A 22921-nucleotide genomic window follows, 5' to 3' on the forward strand; every position below is an offset into this window, starting at 1 on the left:
GGCCCATTATCTGACATCAGGACCTCCGGGATGCCATGGCGGGCAAACATGGACTTCAGATGTACAATAATGTCAGTGGACCTGGTGTGAGACAATTGGGCAATCTCAACATACCTGGAGAAGTAATCGACGACGAGTAGGTATGTGTCTTTTCCCAGGACGAACAGGTCGGCCCCCAACTTCTGCCATGGTCTTTCAGGGCACTCTGACGGCATGAGAGGTTCTCTGGGATTCTGTCGCTCCTGAATGCATGCCCTGCAATTGAGCACCATTTCATTTACCTGTTGGCTGAGTCCAGGCCACCACACAGACTGGCGGGCACGCTCCTTGCACTTCACAACACCTTGGTGTCCTTCGTGTAGTCTGGCCAGCACGTCGTTCCTCATTACTGAAGGTATCACCAGTCGTGTGCCTTTCAGCAGTAGACCGTCTTCCACTGTGAGCGTAGCTTGCTCCCGCCAGTAGCTCTTCAGCACAGGTTCCTGGCTTGCGTGGTCAGGCCATCCCTCTGTGCACAGCATCATAACACGTGAGCAGACACTGTCAGCATTTAGCTCCTTCCTCAGGTTTTCCATATATGAGGCACCAACGGGTAGATTGTCCATTACACAGTCCACATATATATTGGTGCTCTCCATTAGCTCCTCTTCTGATGTAGACCTGGATCTTGTCACTGGGGAGCGCGACAGCGTGTCTGCTGTCCAGAGTGATTTTCCTGGCACGTGCACGATAGAATATGAGTAGCGCATCAACCGCATCCTGAAACGCTGGATTCTTGGCGGCTCCAGGGCTTGGCCTCCCAGTAAGCTGAGAAGGGGTTTATGGTCGGTCTCCAGGCAGAAGTGTTTTCCTATGAGGAAATCCTGGAACCGTTCGCAGGCCCATGTGAGGCCCAGGGCCTCCTTCTCGATCTGTGCGTATCGTTGTTCTGTGGGAGTGAGGGACCGAGACGCGTAAGCCACAGGCTTCCATTCAACCCCCCACCTCTGGAGCAGAACACCTCCCAAGCCGAACGAGGATGCGTCGGCTGACACTTTGGTGTCTCTCTTTTGATCATAGACCGCCAGCACTGGAGGAGAGGACAGGGCTTCCTTCAGTGTTCTGAATGCTGTCACCTGGGCCACGTCCCAGGCCCAGCTGTTTCTTTTCGAGAGAAGGTCACGGAGCGGCTTGTCCTTTTCTGCTAACTGGGGAATGAATTTTCCCAGTTGATTGACCATTCCAAGAAAGCTTCGCAGCTCGCTGACGTTTGCGGGCTCCTTCATCTCCATGATGGCCTCCGTCTTCCTCGGATCTGGGCGGACCCCTGTAGCCGTGACGATCTGGCCCAGGAAGACCACCTCACTCTTTGAGAGTTCACATTTGTCCATATTCAGGGTGATGTGGGCCCTTTCCACCCTTTGCAGTACTGCGTGGAGTCGAGTATCGTGCTCTTCCTGATCCCGCCCCCACACCAGCAGGTCATCGATGTGGCATATCACACCTTCCAGCCCCTCGGTTACCTCCGCCATCATGCACTGAAAATGTTCAGGTGCTGAGGCAATTCCGAAAGGAAGGCGGTTGAAATGAAACCTTCCGAATGGGGTGATGAACGTAGTGTACTTGGCTGATTCTGCTGCAAGTGGAACCTGCCAAAACCCCATGTTTGCGTCCAGTTTACTGAAAACCTTTGCTCCGGCAAGCATCCCGAGGCTCTGCTCTATCGACGGCAGAATGTACTTCTCCCTGCATACAAACTCGTTCAAGCCGGTCAGATCCACACATAGACGCACTGATTTACCGTCCTTTTTGGGGACGACCACCATGGCGGCGCACCAGTCGGTTGGCTCTTCCACGCGGCTGATGACACCCAGGTTCTCCATGCGCTGGAGCTCATCTCTGACTTTCCCCATCATAGGCAGCGGAATCCTCCTGGGGGTTTTCAAGGAAAATGGCACAGCACCCGGTTTGAGTTTTATGGTGTATGCTTGTGCTTGGGGTAGGTCGTCTTGAGGGTCTCCATGTCTATGCTGTTGACACGGAGGAGTAAGCCCAGGGCTACGATGGCTGGCCTCCCAAGCAAAGGCGTGTTCAGGTTATTCACCACATAGACCTTCTCCGTGGTCTGCTTGCCTCCTCTCCCCAGCTGCAGCTTGGTGAACCCTGCCACGTCCAGCGGCATTCGTCCTGGACCAAACAAAGGTTTCTCTGCTTTGTGGAGAATGGGTGGCTGTGTGTTAGAAAACATGTTAGCAAAAACAGCCTGTGACACAACAGTGACATCGGCTCCAGTATCGAGCTTGAAGGTGACCTGTTTTCCCATCACTTCTATTTCTACAATCCATGGATCAGCCTCTGACGTCACAGAACCAAGGAACCAGCCCTCCACCTCTTCTTCAATACCGTGCACAGCTTTACCTGCAAGGCACACACGCTTGTAGTGACCCATTTTTCCACAGGAGTGACACTTCACCTCGTTGGCAGGACACTCCAGCTTGGGGTGTGGCGCGCCACCACATTTGTAGCACTGGGAGCTGCTCTGGCTGCTGTGTGCCTTTGCTCCAAAGCTCTTATACATGTTAGGTTTGGGCTTTTCCTTTGGCCTCCCTTTAAACACTCTGTCTACCGAGCTGACGTCCATCTGCACTGCACTACTGCTGCTGTCACTCCTCAGTGTGCTTTGCTGCTTTTTGATCTCCTCTGATTGTCTCGCCATGTTGATAGCTTTTTCTAAGTCCAAGTCTTTTTCCATTTGCATGCGTTCTGAGAGCCGCAAGTCTGCCAGCCCTACCACTAACCTATCCCTGATCAGTTCATCATGCAATTGTCCATAATTGCAGTGCTCTGCCAATGCATACAAGGCAGTGACAAATGCATCCACGGTCTCATTTGCTTCCTGTTTGCGCATGTTAAATCGCGCACGTTCGTACACAATGTTCTTTTTCACTACAAAGAAGGATTGAAAGCCATCCCTCACTTTACTGTACAGATGCAGGTCTCCCTCGCTGAGTTTCAAACCCCTCAAAACATCGTCGGCCTCATCTCCCATACAATAAATCAAAGTGTTCACCTGATTATCATCAGAGCTGGCGGCTAGATTGCTTGCCTGTCGGAACCTCTCGAATCTCCGTATCCACTTTGTCCACTCGAGCGGCTTAGAAAAATCAAAAGGCTCCGGCGGCTGAATGTTGAACGTCGCATTTGTAGTAGCCATTCTGCTAGCTTCCTCTTCCTCTTGCGGCACGTTGTCGTTAGCCAGCTGCTCGCCTTCAGCATGTAACGTGGAATCGCTCATACAGCCTGTCGATTAGGCACATCTCTGTACTGATTTAGTTCAACAGCACTTCTGACACCATGTCGTGTTTCGTAAGTAAACGCGTGAGACAACTGTTGACTATATACCACGTACTTTATTAACCATCCAGTTCCACCATTCATTCCACTCTTCATTCCACTCTGCCCGCTTTCCCACTGCGCATACTCTCCCCTGTATCCCCAACTCATTCCCATTGGTCTACAGCATAAGCGTCACACCATATATTAACATAACACCACAATTGAAGTGTTTTTGCTGAAAATACCACTCAGATTTTAATTCCAGAATGCCTCTAAACGCATCTGTTTCAGTCCTTTTCTGGACGGGCTGTTTCACGGGTCGGGAAATCATCAGCGGTTCGCTGTGTGGCAGCGCGAAAAAAACACTGTTTCCGGGGGAATACAATTAAAAAAACAAATATCCCTGCATTCTCCACTAAACAAGGAATCCAAAATCATTTAAATGGAAACAATCAGTTTCCCTTCGAATGTACGAATGCACGGCGGGGGAAATGTTCAACACAGCACCCGATGAGACCCCAATCAGCGTAGGAGGGGGCAGCCAGTCAGAATGGCTTGTTGAATCACATGTTTTTCCAAAATATGCAGCCCACAAAAAAAAGGAACGAATTGCTTTATTTCACAGTTTCTGTGTTAGTAGGGTCATCAGAGACCCAAATGTACACAAACACTGAAAATGTGAGTTTTTCATCATGGGATCTTTAAAGGGGCAATCTAGGATTAGTACATCAAAAAAATTTTACTTTTAAATGAGTTATACATGCATATAGCCATTGATTCTTGAAGAATATGATTTTGTAAAACAGAACCTAAAATATTAGTTTGTTTTACTCCATTGTTTGTAAACAATGTAATTGTGATCCGTCTTTGTACCCACAGCTCTGTTTTTGAATGTAAGACTGGTTACATTTATCCAGCCCCATCCCTCAGCTGTTAACAAAAGAAAAAGTGTCAGGGAGACTTTGTTGTTGACACAGTGAGAGGGGAACATCTAAGCTGGTCCCCAGAAAATAAGCCTATCAACATAAACATTGGCACCAGCAGATGCGTGCAGATGTCTTATATAACATTCATAGGTGCCCCATTTCACAAAATATTATCTCCACTGAGAGAAACTTTCATAACACCGAGATAAACACACAATACTGCATTGGTCTTCACAGTATAAAGGACAGCAGACCTGATCAGCTGTCATGACTGACTGAATGACATTCTGAGCATCGAAGCCTGTGTGCATACAGGGTGAACAATAGCATTACCAGCAGAGTTACGACTAGGGTAACTTGGACGATATCAACATTTTCTTATTGACGATATCTCACTAGAAAATATCACAATATAAAATAATATTGTTAATTGCTCATTGCTTAAGTATGGTGAAGACATGCCAGCTTGAGTAAAAATGACTGAACTGCTGTGCATTGAGACATGGTTTCACCACTAGACGTGCTTTGCCTTGCAAAAAACAACAGGAGACTGCACTTGTAGTTATACACATATCTGGAGTTTTAAGAAAAAAACATAATTTCTCTATATGCTCTAAATATCATGATATTCGCTAATATTGAATACATGGGCCTAAACCTAGTTAGCACCACACTAGACATGAAAACAGAAGTAAGATCCTCTACCTTCTGGGCTTCAAAGGCCTTGCGGAGCTTCCGGTCGTTGGTAATCGCCCGCATGGCGATGGGCAGCTTGCCGATGACCTTGAGGTCGATGGGCCGTCTGTGGGCGGCGGTGATGAAGGTGTTCATCCACCAGTAGGTGGCCTTGGACAGCAGGTTGACGAAAGGCTGGAGGAAACGCACACCCAGGTCCTGGAGGTCCTCTGGAGGCTTCATCTCCATAGGGTCGTTGAAACACATGTAGCGCTGTGGAGGACAGAGACACAGGTCACCATCATCCAGACTAACAAACATGCCTATAACAAACCAGCATAGCACACGCACACACACACACACACACACACACGCACACACACACACACACACACACACACACACACACACACACACGCACACACACACACACACAGAGGTGCCTGTTTTGCTTCTTCTTATTTGTGGAGGTTTTGTTGATTTAGCGTTTCTTTGTGTAGGCATGAGGGCGGCCCATTAAAACATGATCCTTTTTACAAGCTTTCTGTGACTGTGATCATTTTCTCATGTTGTGGTTGGTTTTATGCATGGTTTTATGTATGGCTTTATGTGCAGCACTTTAGTTTCTTTGGGTCACTGTCAGCCGTAACAACCACACACACACACACACACACACACTCACACACACACACACACACACACACACACACACACACACACTCACACACACTTACACACACAAAGACATGATACATACACACACTATGAAGAACATAATGAACTACTTGCTACACTTATTTTCAAAAACATATATTTATGTTTTTAAGAGAATGTTTATCATTTTGGTTTACTCTCCACTGAATGGTAGATACTGCCTGATAATTATGTTTGTGGGCTCCATGAAAAAAATAAAAATAAATTACAGGCTGTTTTAACTCGTCTTGGCACCCGCTTAATCTTGGCAAAATGCAATAGAATAGAACAAAAAACCTCTGGCTCCTCAATGCAGTTCCCTGACTGCACAGGGAAAATACTGCAAAAAAGTATTGAGGAATTTTACACCTAATGCGGCATATGGTTTGAGAAGTAACACAATCCGTTCAGTTCAGCAGTGTGTGGCTGAGCTTGGGAAAAGTAGGTTAGTTACTGGCAGAATTATTACAGCACAGGCATGTAACCTCCAACAGCCTGCTATAAATAGACACAGGAGGGATGAAACATGGTCCAGGTTTCAATGTAACTTTTACCATCTAAAGATCTCCCTTGGGACCCTGTAAGACATGCAAAATGTGATTCATGGGGCTTTAACCCAGTAGCTTTGTTGCCAGCTCCACATAGCCTACAGTGAAGTCACACACACCGTGTAAAGGAGCAGGCGTAAGTTTGTTCGAAATCTACCACCTTTGAATTTCCAAACAACATCCTCCCTAAACGGTCTTGCCGAGTTGGACGTTAGTTGTGTTTCTGCATGCCCACATGATTCGAAGGGGCAGCCACCAGAGACAGAAATGTGAAGGTTGGTGAGTCCACTCCCCTAGAACACCCCTGACCATAACAGCGTTATTAAAAGAATATTAAATATTTCTTTCAAGGGATGGCATTCTCTGATCGCTACAGATGAAACATAGATGAAACATAGGGAGATTATAGAAAGCTTGACAGTTGCATACTGGACCTCCTGTAAAACAGGAGACATTTTTTTAAATGTTGTATTAGCCGAGCCACCACCCCCCTCATCTGAGAACTTTGTTGTCATTTGTTTTTACAGCTTTTACATACATTTTAAGGACATGGTTACACAATATTAAATGTTTGCACATGGGAACTTCAGTCCCATCTGGTATATTTGGTATTATTTCTGGTGAACATGATATTTTTCGTTTTTTCCTGATATAGTTCTTGAGATTTGATTATAATATTACCCCTTTTATTATCATTATAATCCCACCCCTCACCCCATAATTTCTCTTATCCCACTTGTCATCAATGCACCAAAAGAGAGAGGTTGTAATCTGTATAAAGGCAAAACGGCCCTTTTTAAAAAGAGGATGAGTTTATTTTAATAATCTGCCGTTCAGACAGACAGTTCGGGTGCCAGTATTGTTTTTGAATGAGTGAAGCTTTTAGTGAGAGGGTCAACACTTTGATATTTAATCATTTCAACCCGCCATATTCATATTAATGATATCGATAGACACTTTTATTTTGTCTGGCTTGCCATTCCAAATTAACTGAAATATTTGTTTTCATAACATTTGAAGAATGAGCCGTCTGGAGTTGGTAGTCTCATAAAGTAAATATGTGAGCTGAGATATGACTAAGGAGTTGATCAATGTGATCTTACCATAAATGGATAGGTATTATAGATATGAAGTTCATTTATATCTTATCAATAAGCTACATGGTAATGAAAATGTTGTATAGTCTTTTAGCGATCCAATATGTACAATAGTATAGTACATTTATCATAATTAGGTTTTAATCTAGAGAGACTAGATATATTGTCCGATTCCTTAATAAGACATAGCAGGGATTGGATGGATTGTGGATTTAAGACTTGAGCCAGAACTGCCTGGCTCAGTACAGCCAGGAGAACAACCTCTCAACCCTGAAAAATGACCTCGCCCTACTTGGGGACTTTTTCACCAGACCCTGTCACATATGGTGTGATATTTAACACCTCATGACAGTTTAATACTATCTGAGAAGTATTAATTATGAATTATTTGACACCTAGGGTTGATACACATAACCTTAACCCATTTTATAAGAGATTCTACAGAATGAAAGAAATCAAGGAATTCATAAATAAATTGCAATTGCACTTTATCAAAAGCATTTTCTAAATCTGTGTGGCAAAGGCCTGGTTTAGTTTGGGAAACGAGACCTGGCCCATTCCTGGGCCATGATCCCAAGTGGTACCAGGGGGACGTCCACATGCTGACCAGGACGTGACAGTCTCATGATTATGACTGGGCTTAGGTACGGCCGTCAGAGCCACTTCTGTCCCAGAGAACAACCATTCTGGCCCAGGCTTGGCCTGTTGGTGGCAACAGCCTGGTTTAGTTATGGCAATCAGATCTGGTTTAGTTGTGGCAACTAGATTTGCCGCTGTTCTACTCAAATTGTGGTCAAGATCTGCCAACTATACTGCAACCAGATCGGGCCCCACTTATTCTTGTATTGGCAAACATAACAGGCCCATTTATAGATGTACATTGAGTGTGTGGAAATCCAGCCTTATAGATGGTAACCCGATCATGGTCTCATTGTCAGAGACAGTAGTAGCGCTAGGATTCGATTTACAATTTGTGTAAGCTTATTATGTTACTATACTATACTGTTATACTGTTACTATAATTATTATTGTCTGGGAGTCTGTGGTCTATCAGTAAGCGCATTTCATGCAATTCCATTTCAATTTAATACCAGAGAACTTCTCAGGTGCCCTGTGGTAGAAATGCCTAATCTGCTTATCATCATCATCATCACCATCAACACTAATATACACTCACCGGCCCCTTTATTAGGTACACTTTTTCAACTGCACGACGGTAACGCAAATCTTATCAGCCAATCATGTGGCAGCAACTCAATGCATTTAGGCATGTAGACATGGTCAAGACAATCTGATGAAGTTCAAATCAAGCATCAGAATGGGAAAGAAAGGTGATTTAAGTGATTTGGTCAGAAAAAGGGAAAATATCCAGTGAGCGGGAGTTCTCTGGGCGAAAATGGTGTTGGTTGTGTGTGGGGGATATTTTCTATGGCACAAATATTCAGCAACTGCCTGATATTATAATGTCAATATGGACCAAAATCTCTGAGGAATGTAATTCCTAATAAAGTGGCCGGTGAGTGTACAAGCTAAGGGAAATGGAGAGTGACTGTGCTGAATATGAATCAAACACAACATCACCAGATTCAGCTTGCCCGTATCACGTCAAGCTGCAATGTCGATTGTCCAATTTAAAGGGGCCAATTGGATGTTTGATTGAAAGAGAGGAAAGCTGATTGCAGCTGAGGAAAAGCAAGATAGATCTCACACAAACACAAAGATGTCACACACACACACACACACACACAAGCACATACACACAAGCACACACACACACACACACACACACACACACACACACACATACATACACGCTCACTCTGCCCAGGATGACGTTGATATCCGTAGACAGCAGTATCCGTAGAGCATAGCACAGCATAGCACAGACACACACACACACACACACACACACACACAACACACACAGACACACACACGCACACACGCGCACACACACACGCACACACACACACACACACACACACAACACACACACACACACACACACACACAACACACACACGCACACACACACACACACACACAACACACATACACACGCACACACACACACACAACACACACACACACACACACACACACACACACTCTCACCCTGACCAGGATGACGTTGAGCTCCACAGCCAGCAGCAGCCCGTAGAGCAGGGCCAGTAGTCCTGTGATGCAGTAGCGTAGCTGCCTCAGGCCGATGCCGTGCTCCGTGTACTTGGCGAACTTGATAGACTTCATCAGAAACGCCATCACCCAGTAGATCAGCAGGGCTGGGGATTACAGTAACAGGGGATGAGAGAGAAGCAGGGATAATCATGTCGCTAATAACAGGGACATGTTATCAAGCCTGATAGGGCCTACTGCGTTTTACAAGGTACATTCATCCAGCGAAAATGCTATGGTGTGGGACAGAGCTTTCAAACACATTTCCATTTGAATTGGGACTTGCGATCGTTCGCATTGCACTTTAAACAGATGTTCGCTGGGGTGAAACATGTATTGGACAGAATATTGTTAATAATCAGTTTTTGTCCAAATAAATTCTGCTGTTTATGTTTAGCATGGCGTGATGACTCTCTATTACATTTTCTTTTAGGAATCAATATATCTACCCATACTCACAACCCTCTCAGATTATTTCATCTATGAAATCAGTCGAATAATCAAGAGACTGCATTGTAATGCCAGATTAAATCTGTGTAATAACAGCATATTTAGTACAGTGAACCGACGAGAGAAACTGACTGAGCTGGGGCCTCCCCTCAGTATGGTATTACACTATATTCATGATTCAGATTTAATGATTAAAGATCATTATAACTACTACCGTACTTAATTCCTTCCAGTAATGAAATGTTGTTGAATATCACTACTCCAGAAAGTGTAATTACATCTAATGATATTGCAGATAGCAAATAATTTCAATGCAATTAACTATAACCTACCATCTGGACAAACAGTCTAATTTGTCAATGCCTATGGCATTATAGGCACACATACCGGTACATAAAACTGCATTCCATTTCAATCGTTGACCGTAGGTTGAGGCTATTGATTGATCAAGACTGCTGTGAATCACCTCTGTTCACCATTATTCAGAGGACCAAGCCTTCACATGCCCAGTCTTTAACCCCTTTCACACATACAAGCCTTCCCAGTATGTTCCATGGAATTTCCCTGGTCCGGGGTATGTGTGAACGCGACTGACCAGGGAAATCCTCCCAGGCAATTACCCGGGTCAGGACCCTGTCTAATTCCATGGAATGTACCGGGTCGGTTTACGTGTGAACAGAAGCCTGAACATTCCCTGGTCCGGCACGCAAAGGGTTACATACAGTATGTCTGACGCAAGACGTTTTCACATGAAACACGTTGACCAATCACAGCGAGTAGTTTCTCACTTGGTACTTTTGCTTCGCTCCCATCTGAATGCGTGATTCAAGTCGATCGTGCAGACCCAGGTCGGAGCCATGTGTGAAAGAGCAACCTGGTAATTGTCTGGCATTTAGCTCATGCGGACCCGGGTTGGGATTCTATGTCATTTACAGGGAACTATGTGTTAAAGGGCTTTAGAGAGCATGTGGTTCATTTGCATAAGTTTCCTACCTATCAGAAGCTTGGGGAAGTTGGAGGTCTCGATGTTATGGTAGTAGATGATGGAGGTGATACCAGCCATGAAGGCCAACGCTGCTGGCATGTACAGGTGCAGGTGGAGGGACTGGGTGAACCTGGTGGAGTCCAGATAGGATGGGGTTAACATACATTTACACGCTAGCACACACACATATTGCATGTATATTATAGACACACACTCACACACACACACACACACACACACACACACGCTCACACACACACACACACACACACACACACACACACACACACACACACACTCTCACACTCACACACACCGGCACACATGTACACGCATGCACACATGAGCAGGACTGCATGAAAGAAATATGTGCAGTAACCAATCAATCTATGTAAACTCACAATGCAATGCACCAAAAATCTATTATGCATTATAAAAACAAGCATTCGGTAGCTGTGAATAGGAATCAATATGTGAGAGGGTGAAGAGCAGGTTGGGAGCCATTCAGTCACAATCACACACATGGGAATGGGTTTGGGTTGGAGAGGAACGTTTAGAGGGGGTGAATCTGGTTGTGTAAAGAATCAAGTGGATAAACAAGAAGATTAACACATCCAATAGCTTTTGTTATGACTCAGATAAAAATTAAGTACATGCAGTGAAGTCCTGCAGCAGTGTGCTGAGTCCTCTGTTTCATTTTATCTGGGCTGAAAATGAGTCAAACCCTGGCAAGAGACAATATATATATGAAGTGGATGTATTCCTCTGCAACAGCAGCTCTCACCCATCAGAGACGATGCCCTCGGCGATCTCACAGACGAGCACGAACAGCAGGATGAAGGTGAGGAGCCAGCGCAGGTTGTGTCCGGGGAAGTGCAGCCAGGTGCTGTGGTGGATGTGCACCTTGGAGCTCTGGCTGCCCCAGCCTCAAAATAGGAAATAAGGGAGAGAGAGGGGGGGGGGGGGGGAGGGAGAGAGAGAGAGAGAGGGAGAGAGAGAGAGAGGGAGAGAGAGGGAGAGAGAGAGAGGGTTAGGGGGAGGGAGAGAGAGAGAGAGAGAGAGAGAGAGAGGGAGAGAGAGGGAGAGAGAGAGAGGGTTAGGGGGAGGGAGGGAGGGAGAGAGAGAGAGAGAGAGTTAAGATCCCCTTCAAGGAAATAAGTCTTGGCTTACAAAAAAAATGGGTAATACTAAGGTGCACAAGATGACATCATTCCACTAGAGGAATTGCTCTGTCGTGGGTTCTGGTCAAAGGCATCTCTGTTCTGGAGATGTGTGCTGCAGCCAGCTGGGTTTCCCTTCTCACATGTGTGAGGTTCTACCACCTGGATGTCACTGCACCTTATTTGGCGCATACGGTCCTTGGCACTGGACTTTTAGAAACTTCAGAGGTGACATATTAATCTACATGAATTTATGTGTTCCAACTCCCCATGCAACAAGGCTTTATTCTGCACTTTTTTTGGTTGTCCGTTGTGCCACAACTACCAATCATCTACCAATTCAACCCCTTTTTACACCCTCCATTACATATAGGGTCAAACTTAGAGATGTGAAACAAAGGTGGTCCTGTTTTGTGCGTAGGGCTACATCAACGTTTTGGGGGGGCTTTTCCACTTGTGTCTATATGTGGGTAACAATAAATTGCACTGGAACTTGAAAGGTTCTGCACACAGTTCACCCTACCACTCTGAGTGCCACCTTGAACACAGTGACCTGAATGAGAATGTCGTCCCTGGACCAGTCTGGGGTCACAGGAGCCAGGCAAGGTGACAGGAGGTTAACTGAAGTGAATTGGCAGCCTGCCAACGTCTGTGAATGTGTGTGTGTCGGTGGTTCACCCAGCACAGCTTTGCATGACGCCTCGTGTCTCAAGTTGTCAGGTGGATTGGTAAGGAGACTGCCCTGTTTGAGACGTTCACTTGTCTTATACAGTCTTTTTCTTTCTTCTTTTTTTAATTGGAGCTTTTATTATTTACCATGAAATAGTCTCTACAGTCATTACACCTTCTCTGCTTTTACTGTTTGAACATCCATGGCTGTTATACACTTTCTCCTGTGTTTCTGTCTTGTGACTTTATTCACTCTCTTTTTAAATCGTTGTTCCTCGTTGTAAAGCTCATTGTATAACATCTGTGTATGAAATGTGCTATATAAATAAAGTTTGATTTGATTTGAGCCTACTAGTACTCTACCTTCCAGGTCAGTTACTGTACATATGCATTTTAATGCTTGAAGCTGAATAGATTACTTTGCCTTTGCCAATAGATTACATACTTTGCCATCTTGCTGTAGGTAACAATCAATGTGCTTTACTTTACTGTAGGCAATAATCAATGTGTTTCAATTAGTTTCACTGGCAGCGTGAGTCAATGCTGCTATCAAACACTTCCCTGCCAATGACATTAAGCTAAATGTCTACTTCAGCTTCTGTTAAAGAGGTGAGTTAATCACTCAGATAACTGTTGGAACTGGCTGACACACACACATACACACACACACACACACACACACGCAACATCTGCTCTGCTGATCAGAGTGTAACTGAATCTCTCTAAATCTCCCAGCGCCTGAAGCCAAGTGAGAGATGGATGTGTCTCTCAGGGTGTGCAGAGCCTGGCACTGCAGTAAAGGACAGAGTGGAGGAGAGGACAGGACACTCTTCAAAAACAATACTGTGCATCACATACACACACATTGCCGCACTGGTGTTTTAAAGTTATTCACAACAATAGTGTGAAAAGAGGAAGCTAGGGGGTGCGGTAGATAGCGCTAGCACTAACAGTGGTCTCATAATGGTCTAATGGTGACTATCGTAGTTGAGCTTCATATTAAATGAAGTAGTCGAGCTTCACCTTAAATGGAATTTATTCATCGTTATGACTAGTAGGATGATCATTAGGCTGTTCTGGTGCGCCCTCCAGGCACTTGGTGCCCTACAGAACATGATGTACGTCTACGTAGCGGCGGCTCTGACAATACACAGCCAAATGTCCTTGCTAGTCCTTCATAATGTAACAACCTATAAGGCTTGACACAGTGAGGAAGCTAGAATGAAGGTGAGAGAGATTAGGAGAGAGAGAGAGATTAGGAGAAGACCTGGGGTAAAGGACATAAGATAAAGAGAGTGAGGGAAGACAGGATTATGGGGGATTAAGGGTAGAAACTGTGCATGAGAGAGAGAAAGAGACAGAGATACAGTAAAGAGAGAGACGGGGAGAGGAGAAAGACAGGCGCAGGGGGGTTGAGACTGATGGAGAGGGGGAACTATTAGTTTCGATTAGATTAGAACCAACTTTATTGTCCGTCTACGGATGGTCATTCGCCTGAGGCATCACCGGTTCTAAAAACATCAAATCATCATCACCATGAGTCGCCATACACAAACAAACAGTACACTGTTTAAAGGGGAGCTTGACATAAAAACAACATCCTCTCCTGCTTTATCGTAGCCCATGTTACACCTAACATGAAATCATGTTCAACAACAATCGTGTTCAAGAGACCGACAGCCCAGGGGGACAAATGAGTTCAAATGAGGACAAGGTATGTTCTCGTTGGCCTTCAGCACCCTAACATGCCAGCTATAGGAGAGACATTGAAACCGAGGGTATAGAGGGTGACAGGGATCATCTAGCACAGCCAGCGCCTTCCTCTTGACAGCGCTAACGAACAGGTCTTCAAGCTGTCTCTGAAGTGGGCCGTTAAATCTGGCGTGCTGCGTTGAGGGTTCTGGCCAGCTCGTACTTGTTCCTCACAGTGAGGTCATCATACCAGACTGTCATGTTTAAAGTTAGGCTGCTCTCCACCAAGCTTCTGTAGACCTTCTCCAGAGTATCTTGGCTGACACCTCCTCACACTTTTAACTTTCTCATTAAAAACAGACGATTACGGGGCGTTTGGGTGGCGTAGTGGGATAAGCGTCGACCGCGTAACCGCAGGGTTCCCGGTTAGTTTCCGGCCGTGGACATGTCCTGCATGTCATCCCTCCTCTCTCTCTCACCCGTCCTTCCTGTCTAAATCTCTACTGTATCTGTCAATAAAAGGAAAAATATGAGTGGGAATGCCCCACTCAGAATTTTTTTTTTTTAAACAGACGATTACATGCCTTTTTAAAAACAGATTTATACAGTTTAGCTCTCCTTTCTTTTTATCTCTTAAGTGTGAGATTATCCTAGCTATTAAGTGTGAGATTATCCTAGCTATTGAAGTCACTTTAACTGTCTCCTTCTCTCTTCCTCTCTCTTTCCCCTTCTATTGGTCTCCCTCTCTCTCTCTCTCTCTCTGTCATTCTTCTTATCCTCCTCTGCCTCTCTTTGTGTCCGTTCCCTTTTTCTCCATACCTCCCTTCATCATTTCACTCTCTGTACAGCACATGTAATGCCCTCTATCCTCTATATTTCACCCTTACTGTGAGTTTATCAGTTCATCCCTATCATTAGTTGCAATCCCTCGATACAGCGGACACTGAGATAGTGTTCAAAAGACCTTGCCGTGTTCAATGAAAACACAAAGGACTGTGTAAAGAAATGGGAAACTGTCATATAACCACCACACTTCAGAGAAACGAAGAGAAGAAGAAGACTGAGACAGTCACACACTGAGGATGACACCTACACAGACCCTGCGGGCGTTCTACAGAGGTACAACCCAGAGCATTCTGACTGGGTGCATCACTGCCTGGCGTGGCAACCGCACTGCACTCAACCACAGAGCGCTACAGAGGCTGGTGCGGAGAGCCGAGCGCATCAGTGGATGTGAGCTTACCTCCATCTAGGATCTATACAACAAACGGTGTGTCAGCAAAGCCCGGAGGAATATCCCAGCCACCCCAAACACAGTCTGTTTGAACCGATGCTGTCCAAAAGGTGAAGGCGCTCATGAACAAGCGCACTGTAGACAATTAACTATATCACACCCTGTCCGATACAGACTACCTTACCCTTCACCTCACAGCCACTTTACTACTTTAACTATCTATTTTATTATTAGTTGTACTGCTACTTGTATCCCATCTTATTTATGTCCTGTACTATTGTCACTTTTTTATCTTGAATTATGCCTATTGCCTTATTGTCTGCAAATTGTCTGGATACTGCTAATTGTATCCTGTCTTATTTGTCACTTACTGTATGTCCTGTACTCTTGTCACCTTTTTATCGTGAATTATACCTATTGCATTATTGTCTTGTGTTGCAATGTCAGGAACCGAAGCCTAAGAATTTTACTCTCTTACACTTGTGTAATGTGACGTAACAATAAACTTGAAACTTGAAACTTGTGGAAACATTTTGGAATGGCCAAGCACAAGGACAAGTCACTACGACAGTCACTGTTAGTCACTGATGACACTCATGCGATGGCCAAAACATGAATGTGACTTCAGCAGTGTGACACAGACCCAGAGCCACCTAGAGAGAGGGACACACAGCCACCTAGTTACAGACTGGTGACACCAGAGCAGACCTGTCACACACTGAGCAGATCACTGATAACACAGGGCCCGTCCCACAGTGATGACACTAATGGAATGGCTCATAGCCCCGGGGAATGAGCTCTGTAACCTGACCCCAACGTAAGATGATGGCTCTAGCCTCTGCTCAGTAAATTCCAATGGAAAGGTCACATTTGTTGTTTGTCCAAAATAAAAATGCATCGAGGGGGGTTTTGGAATATGTCTCACCCCGGCCATACAGTAGGTCATATTCCCAATAAAATGTTAATGGCTTTATCATACGGGACCTACAGTACAGTATACAGGAGTGTCCTGGTGTATTTTACGCTGATTAATGAATGCAATACACTTACAGCATGTTAGGGACAGGCTCAACGTTTCATAATGGTAAGAAGGGCTTAAATTTGTCTGGTACACTGACACCCTGTACGCTGTCCCTGGTATATCATCATCATCATCATCATCATCATTCCCATCCCCACCAATACTACGGATAATTGCAGCTCTTCAAACATGAGATGTTCAGTAATTACAACAGTATTCATACAGTGTGTCATACAAGAGTGTCAATGGCACGGAACATCCTATATAGGACAGTTAGAGGTTAGATCCAGCCCCTCTTTCTTTTATCAGACCCTTGTGGTGTAATGTTGACACTTCGCTCATATCTGTGTGTGTGTGTGTGTGTGTGTGTGTGTGTGTGTGTGTGTGTGTGTGTGCGTGTGCGTGTGTGTGTATGTGTGTGTGTGTGTGTGTGTGTGTCTGTCTCTGTCTGTCTGTCTGTCTGTCTGTCTGCCTGTCTCTGTGTGCGTATGTGTGTGTGTGTGTGTGTGTGTGTGTGTGTGTCTGTGTGTGTGTGTGTGTGTTTGTATATATGTCTGTCTGTCTGTCTGTCTCTCTGACTGTGTCTGTCTGTCTCTGTGTGTGTGTGTGTGTGTGTGTGTGTGTGTGTGTGCGTGTGTGTGTGTGTGTGTGTGCCTGCGTAAGTGCATGCGTGTGTGTGTGTGTGTGTGTGTGTGTGGGGTGGGGCATGGGCTCTCACCTCGTGGCAACACTCACCGATGAAGAGGATGGGGAAGGTGATGAACAGCAGGAAGATGTGCGGCACCACGTTGAGCGCGTCCAGGAAGCAGCCGTTGTTGAGAACTCCCTGGTCCACATTGTACGCCGAGTGGTTCTCGTTCCCACAGAACGCCAAGGACATGGTGGAACCGGGACTCTGCAGGGAACCCAACAAGGAGAAAGAAAGGGAGCGAGAGGAAGATGAAGACCAGAAGAAAAGAAGAAGACAGCCTTTTCAGAGCATGATGTCTCTCTCCCAAGAGGGCACCGATGGCCAGCAGGTCCCAGAGAGTTAGACAATGACGCTTCTCTCTCCTTCCTCTTACATCCTGTCTCCCAATACCAGAACCCAGAAGGGAGAAGAGGGAGAGAGGGAGAAGAGAGAGAGAAGAGGGCAGAGTTAGAGTCCAGTAAAGGGAGAAGTAGAAGCGTGGTCTCCCTCTCCTCTCCTAGGCTTAAGCAGCTTCCCCGGCCGTGCTGGAATGAAACGCCTGCATCACGTTCCCCCGCAGTCTCCAGACGTCCTTTGAACTAGAACTCGTTTGAGCTGCAACGCTGCTCCATTCCTCTGGAACACACACACTGTCATGTACGACGCGTGCATGCGCGCACACACTCACTCACACTCACACACACACACACTGGCACCCGGCAAAGAGATTATATGCACGCACGTGTAGGCTAGAGCAGCGGCATTCTGTGGTGCACCTGCTTCTCCTTCCTCTCCCAATGACACGTCAAAGTCGACCTTGCGAGACGGAGATCTGAGTGTGAATGTGAGAGTCCGCACGGGTGGGCAGAGCAGAGGAAGGTAGGAAGGAGGGAGGGAGAGAGAGGGAGGGAGAGACAGAGAGAGAGCGGGAGAAAGGAGAGAGGAGGAGAGGGAGGGGTTGAGATTTCCAGCTGTGGAACGAAAAGGGCTCACGTGAGGCATGATGGAGCTCTACAATCTAAATCCAAACACAGCTTTTCCAGAAGTTACATAATAATCCTGTTCCTGCATTTACGTATTATTTATTGAATTTTCAGCCTGCTACACATCAAAGCACTCAGGGCCTGCAGAAACACAATGGTGGCAGGATTAAAAATGGTGCTGGCTGACGTGTTGTTGTTTACCTAATTGTTCACAAGGATCAGCCTGAGCTACACATGGAACAGATTGCATTTACACAATTACCTGAATAATAATAAAGTTGAATAATAAATGCCTGTAGTTTGGAGATTAAGATGATTTATGCAATGAATGTTGTATGTGGACAGAGGACACGATAGCACAACTCAGAGGCAGAAAACTTAAATCCAAAAGAACAGTCTTTACTTCAGAAACAGATCAGTACACAGGTCGGCAGTCAGTGTGGGAAGTCATAATATCCAATAAGGGGTGTAGATAAAGCAGGGTTGGGTATATGGGTAATCAAAAACAGGAGACAGGCAGAAACTTCAAAGGAGTAGATGGAAGTGGGGCGGCGGTAGCTTAGAAGTTAGAGAGGTCAGCTAGTAATCCGAAGGTCGCTGTTTGAATCCCGGGCCTCAGGGGGGAGCTTGCATGTGCCCCTGAGCAAGGCACTTAACCCCTAATTGCTCCAGGGGTGCCGAAAATGGCACAGGAAACAATAAATGAAAACCATGAAACTAAACTAACGAACAGGACGAGACGACACAATTTATGCTTAGGTGCATGGAGATGGATCTTAAAGGTCATATCTACCTTACATAGTGTTGTAAACATATTGTACACAGCAGCGATCTTAGAGGTTTTAATCAACACATAAGAATCAGTTGGCCTTAAATTTGTGACATCACACTGTTCATTAGGCGAACATTAAATGTTATGATATTTTTAGACGTTTCAGTGACAGGAGCTGGACAAGATAATGAGTATGATATGAGAGATGTGCTTTAAGACACAAAGAGAGACTTCTCTCCTCTGAGAGAAAGAGAGAGAGAGAGAGAGAGAGAGAGAGAGAGAGAGAGAGAGAGAGAGAGAGAGAGAGAGAGAGGGGGGGGGGGGTTGTGAGAGAGGCTCAGAGTGAAGAAATAGAGCAGAAAGTCTAGACACGTTACCTGATTCCCCCCCGCCCCCCCCACCGCTGACAACTGCAACTGCACCCTCTCACTTCCTGTCCCGCACAGAAATACCTCCCCCCGGTGGGAAGTCATGGGAAGCAGTGCTTAAGGAGAGTACTGTTGACAGGGTGACAGCACTATGAAGTCATGGGGTGTACCAGGGGGATGTGCTCAACTCTCCACCTTAGGGTAGGTTTTTAGATGGACCATTTAATGACATCAACACAGATCATCAACTATGTAACCAGCTTTGTTTTCATATTATTGTCATTATATTGAATTTGAGATTAGCAGAATCCATCATCCCATCAGCATCAGCACACAATAGATTTTAAGAGGGAAGCATCAAGTGAACAGCAGTGTATGCCGGCACAGCAGCTCAGAAGAAGGCCAATGGCCATGGCCAGAGAGACTGACTGACATGCTCCTCAAACTGGATGTGAGCCTACAATTATTCAGGACCAAAACAATTTGATATTTGGCCTGAAGGGTTTATGCAGCTAAATCGCTCAATCCAATAAATAAAAATTCATTCTATATTCATATTAAAATGACCAATATATTGGGATCAACACACACACACACACGCTCAGTCTCTGGTGCATCATGTGTGTGTGTGTGTGTGTGTGTGTGTGTGTGTGTGTGTGTGTGTGTGTGTGTGTGTGTGTGTGTGTGTGTGTGCGTGCGTGCATGTCATTTATGTAAGTGATAATCCCTCTTGGGGGGAGATGTTGAGGTCGGAGGTGAAAGTTGGTCATGCATCATTTAGTGCCATGGGAGAGAGCATCTTCAAGTCCATCACACACACACACACACACACACACACACACACAATCTAAACACGCACACACAATCTGAACACACACAGCTAGATTTCTCACTCCCCCATTACAAACCACCAGTGCAGCGAGTGTGAACCTAGAGGGAGTGAGGCCAGATGTGTGACTCTATTGGAGCGCATCCAAGGAATCCTTATTTAGCGACTGCACGTGCCTCAGTGCTCTACTGACAGTAGTACTACGGTATTAAAGATTATATTGACATGATAGTGGTTTTCTGAGCTATGCCGTGAAACATTGAAATGACGAGGAGTAAAGATTACGTTTCCACTTGACACTGACCCGAGGTCAGATTCAGGCGTTTCTTCCCCAATGGTAAGAATTAGAATTTACTAGAATTAGGATTTATTAGGAGTGTAAAATGATCAAATTACCTTTTTCCAGCATTCTTTATCTAATACAGCACAATAACATGTATCTTTATTTGATGATGTGTGGACTAATGCTGATATACTGTATATATATATATATATATATATAAAAATATATTTAAAAAAATAATAAAAAATACATTTGAATCTTTCCTTTTTTATGTCGTATTCTCTGACAGGTGCACAGCAGCATACAGGATCGATCAACTTAATCAGCATTCAGTCACCACGGGCATACAGTACATCACATGCCTGGAAATTAAATCTAGACAATCCATTCACAAATCCAAAAGCACATACCGGTTTGTATCTTGAGATCATCTTGTTCCAATAGCGCTGGTTGACTCCACTGTCGTTTTCTTTATGAACCAATCACAAGTCGCCAAGTGCCACAAAAGCCACGACAGAAAATTAAGTATTGATAGAAGTGCGCGAAATGAACCCTAAGAGCTAGTGATGGACTTTTCGAGTCGTTTCAGTGAGCCGGATCAATTGGCTCCGTCCACCTAAAAGAACCGGTTCATTCGAAACGGCTCTCTGTTAAAAATCAGCCCAGTTTAGTGACGTTTTGACTTCTGATTGGTAGGCCTACTTACTTGTGCAATTCTATCTCAAATAGTTCAGTGGAATCGAAACGTGACCGTCTTCCAATGTACTCCATGCCATTTGATTTCACCACTATTTTTAGTTAGTCGGTGATGTTGAGTGTTGAGTGTTTCAGTCGCACGCTTTCCTGCACACGGATTGGTCATCAGATCTGTTTGGATGAAGGAGTTTCATTGTAGTGAACTTCTTTTCATTGTAGCTTTAGTTCAACTCATATTTCTCTCAAGGGTAGCTTTAGTGTAGTTCAAATTCTTTCTCGGTAAAGTCATTGATCATTTTAGTTAAATGCATTTTCAACGTCTTCCCCAACACTACCCATTCCTCTAACTGGAGCTGGCCAGGGTGCTGAAACCTCCCGGGTACCATGGAGGCAGCGAGACGCTGTTCAGCCAGACGACCTTTAGAATTATAAGGTTCTATCTCCATTTTTGTCAAAATTGAGTTTTTTACATAATCTGATCCATTAGGTGTTTATTAATGCCTGTGTGGTGTTATTTTTAAAATGTTGAGATTTTTTAGTTAGTAATTAATAAAATACAAAGGTTTCATCTCACAAAACATAATGGAATGTAAAAACTTTGATGCTCAATATCTCTGAACTGCCCTAAACGGAGATAGAACCTTATCATTCTAAGCTCACGCTTTGGCTTTGGGTTGAGCCGTCGACAACTAGTGCAAAACCGGTCGATCCAATGCTGACATCCATTTGGTCACGTATGCCACCACATTTGATGGTCAACTGAACGTCGATGGCTTAACATTCCTATTAATAGCCTGTTTGTAGCGCGCCAGACATGAGACAACTTCTTAATTGCCGTACATTGGTTCTGCCTGCCCTACATCCCATTACGTAAACAGTGATTTGCAAGACTAACTAATGCAATGAATGCATTTTCCAAATTGAAAATGTAATGATCCACAATACCTAAAGCCTACAATAAGGCTATTTCATCAATGTTGTAATCTGGAGAAACCTCTACATTCATAGGCTATGAATTGTATTCAATAGCATTCATTGCCAATGAGACAACTGCAGGGACCCCCTATTTCAATGAGGGAGACCTCGAGAATTACTGTCGGCTAAACGGATGAGAAATGACCTGAACCCGATTGTACAGCAGAGCGGAAGAACACGATTGCCCCCTGTGGACGATAATCATTTCACACTACTAATAGCCTGATAGTCCCTTAAAAAAACACTGTATTGTTTAAGATTACAGAACATACATTATGTGTTTCATGAGTGTGTGAGTGTGTGTGTGTGTGTGTGTGTGTGTGTGTGTGTGTGTGTGTGTGTGTGTGTGTGGGGGGGGGGGGGTTAGTATATTAGTATGCAACGTACATAAATAGGCCGACTCATAAATAGGCAGTGTGGACCAACAAACACCTTTTATTGATTCTGAGAGACTTTATTGAGTGTTGCTGCTGGACCCAGCAGGGTCTGGTGGTGCTGTTTATCTACTGTAGCTGAATACAGATCAGACCTTAATTGGAGATTAAGTTAATTCACCTACGGTACTTCCCAGGATTATTACTATTATGTATGCCTCGAGTGTGCTCTGCCTAGTTGGACTTAAGAAACAGGCAATGAAGATCAATGGCAAGCTGGTCCCTGACGGAGGCACCTCCAGCACCTTGACTTTTGCACCACTGGATTTAT

At 44.9% G+C, this 22921-nt stretch overlaps 1 protein-coding gene across 1 annotated transcript in view; it reads right to left on the reverse strand.

Annotated features, from left to right (window-relative positions):
• The window catches only part of abcc8 (ATP-binding cassette, sub-family C (CFTR/MRP), member 8), a gene marked incomplete at both ends in the record, with an annotated part of 72781 nt that extends 51805 nt beyond the window's left edge, over positions 1-20976 (reverse strand). The window contains 6 exons of the mRNA XM_080545350.1: positions 4947-5189; positions 9370-9536; positions 10873-10994; positions 11649-11790; positions 17376-17535; positions 20956-20976. Coding sequence (XP_080401476.1) covers positions 4947-5189; positions 9370-9536; positions 10873-10994; positions 11649-11790; positions 17376-17535; positions 20956-20976 — 855 coding nt within the window. The remainder of the gene's footprint in view (positions 1-4946; positions 5190-9369; positions 9537-10872; positions 10995-11648; positions 11791-17375; positions 17536-20955) is intronic.
• Between the last annotated feature and the right edge of the window lie 1945 nt (positions 20977-22921).

The sequence above is a fragment of the Nansenia antarctica genome (genome assembly GCF_963989245.1).
Source record: "Nansenia antarctica genome assembly, chromosome: 14".
In the NCBI taxonomy this organism is placed as follows: domain Eukaryota; kingdom Metazoa; phylum Chordata; class Actinopteri; order Argentiniformes; family Microstomatidae; genus Nansenia; species Nansenia antarctica.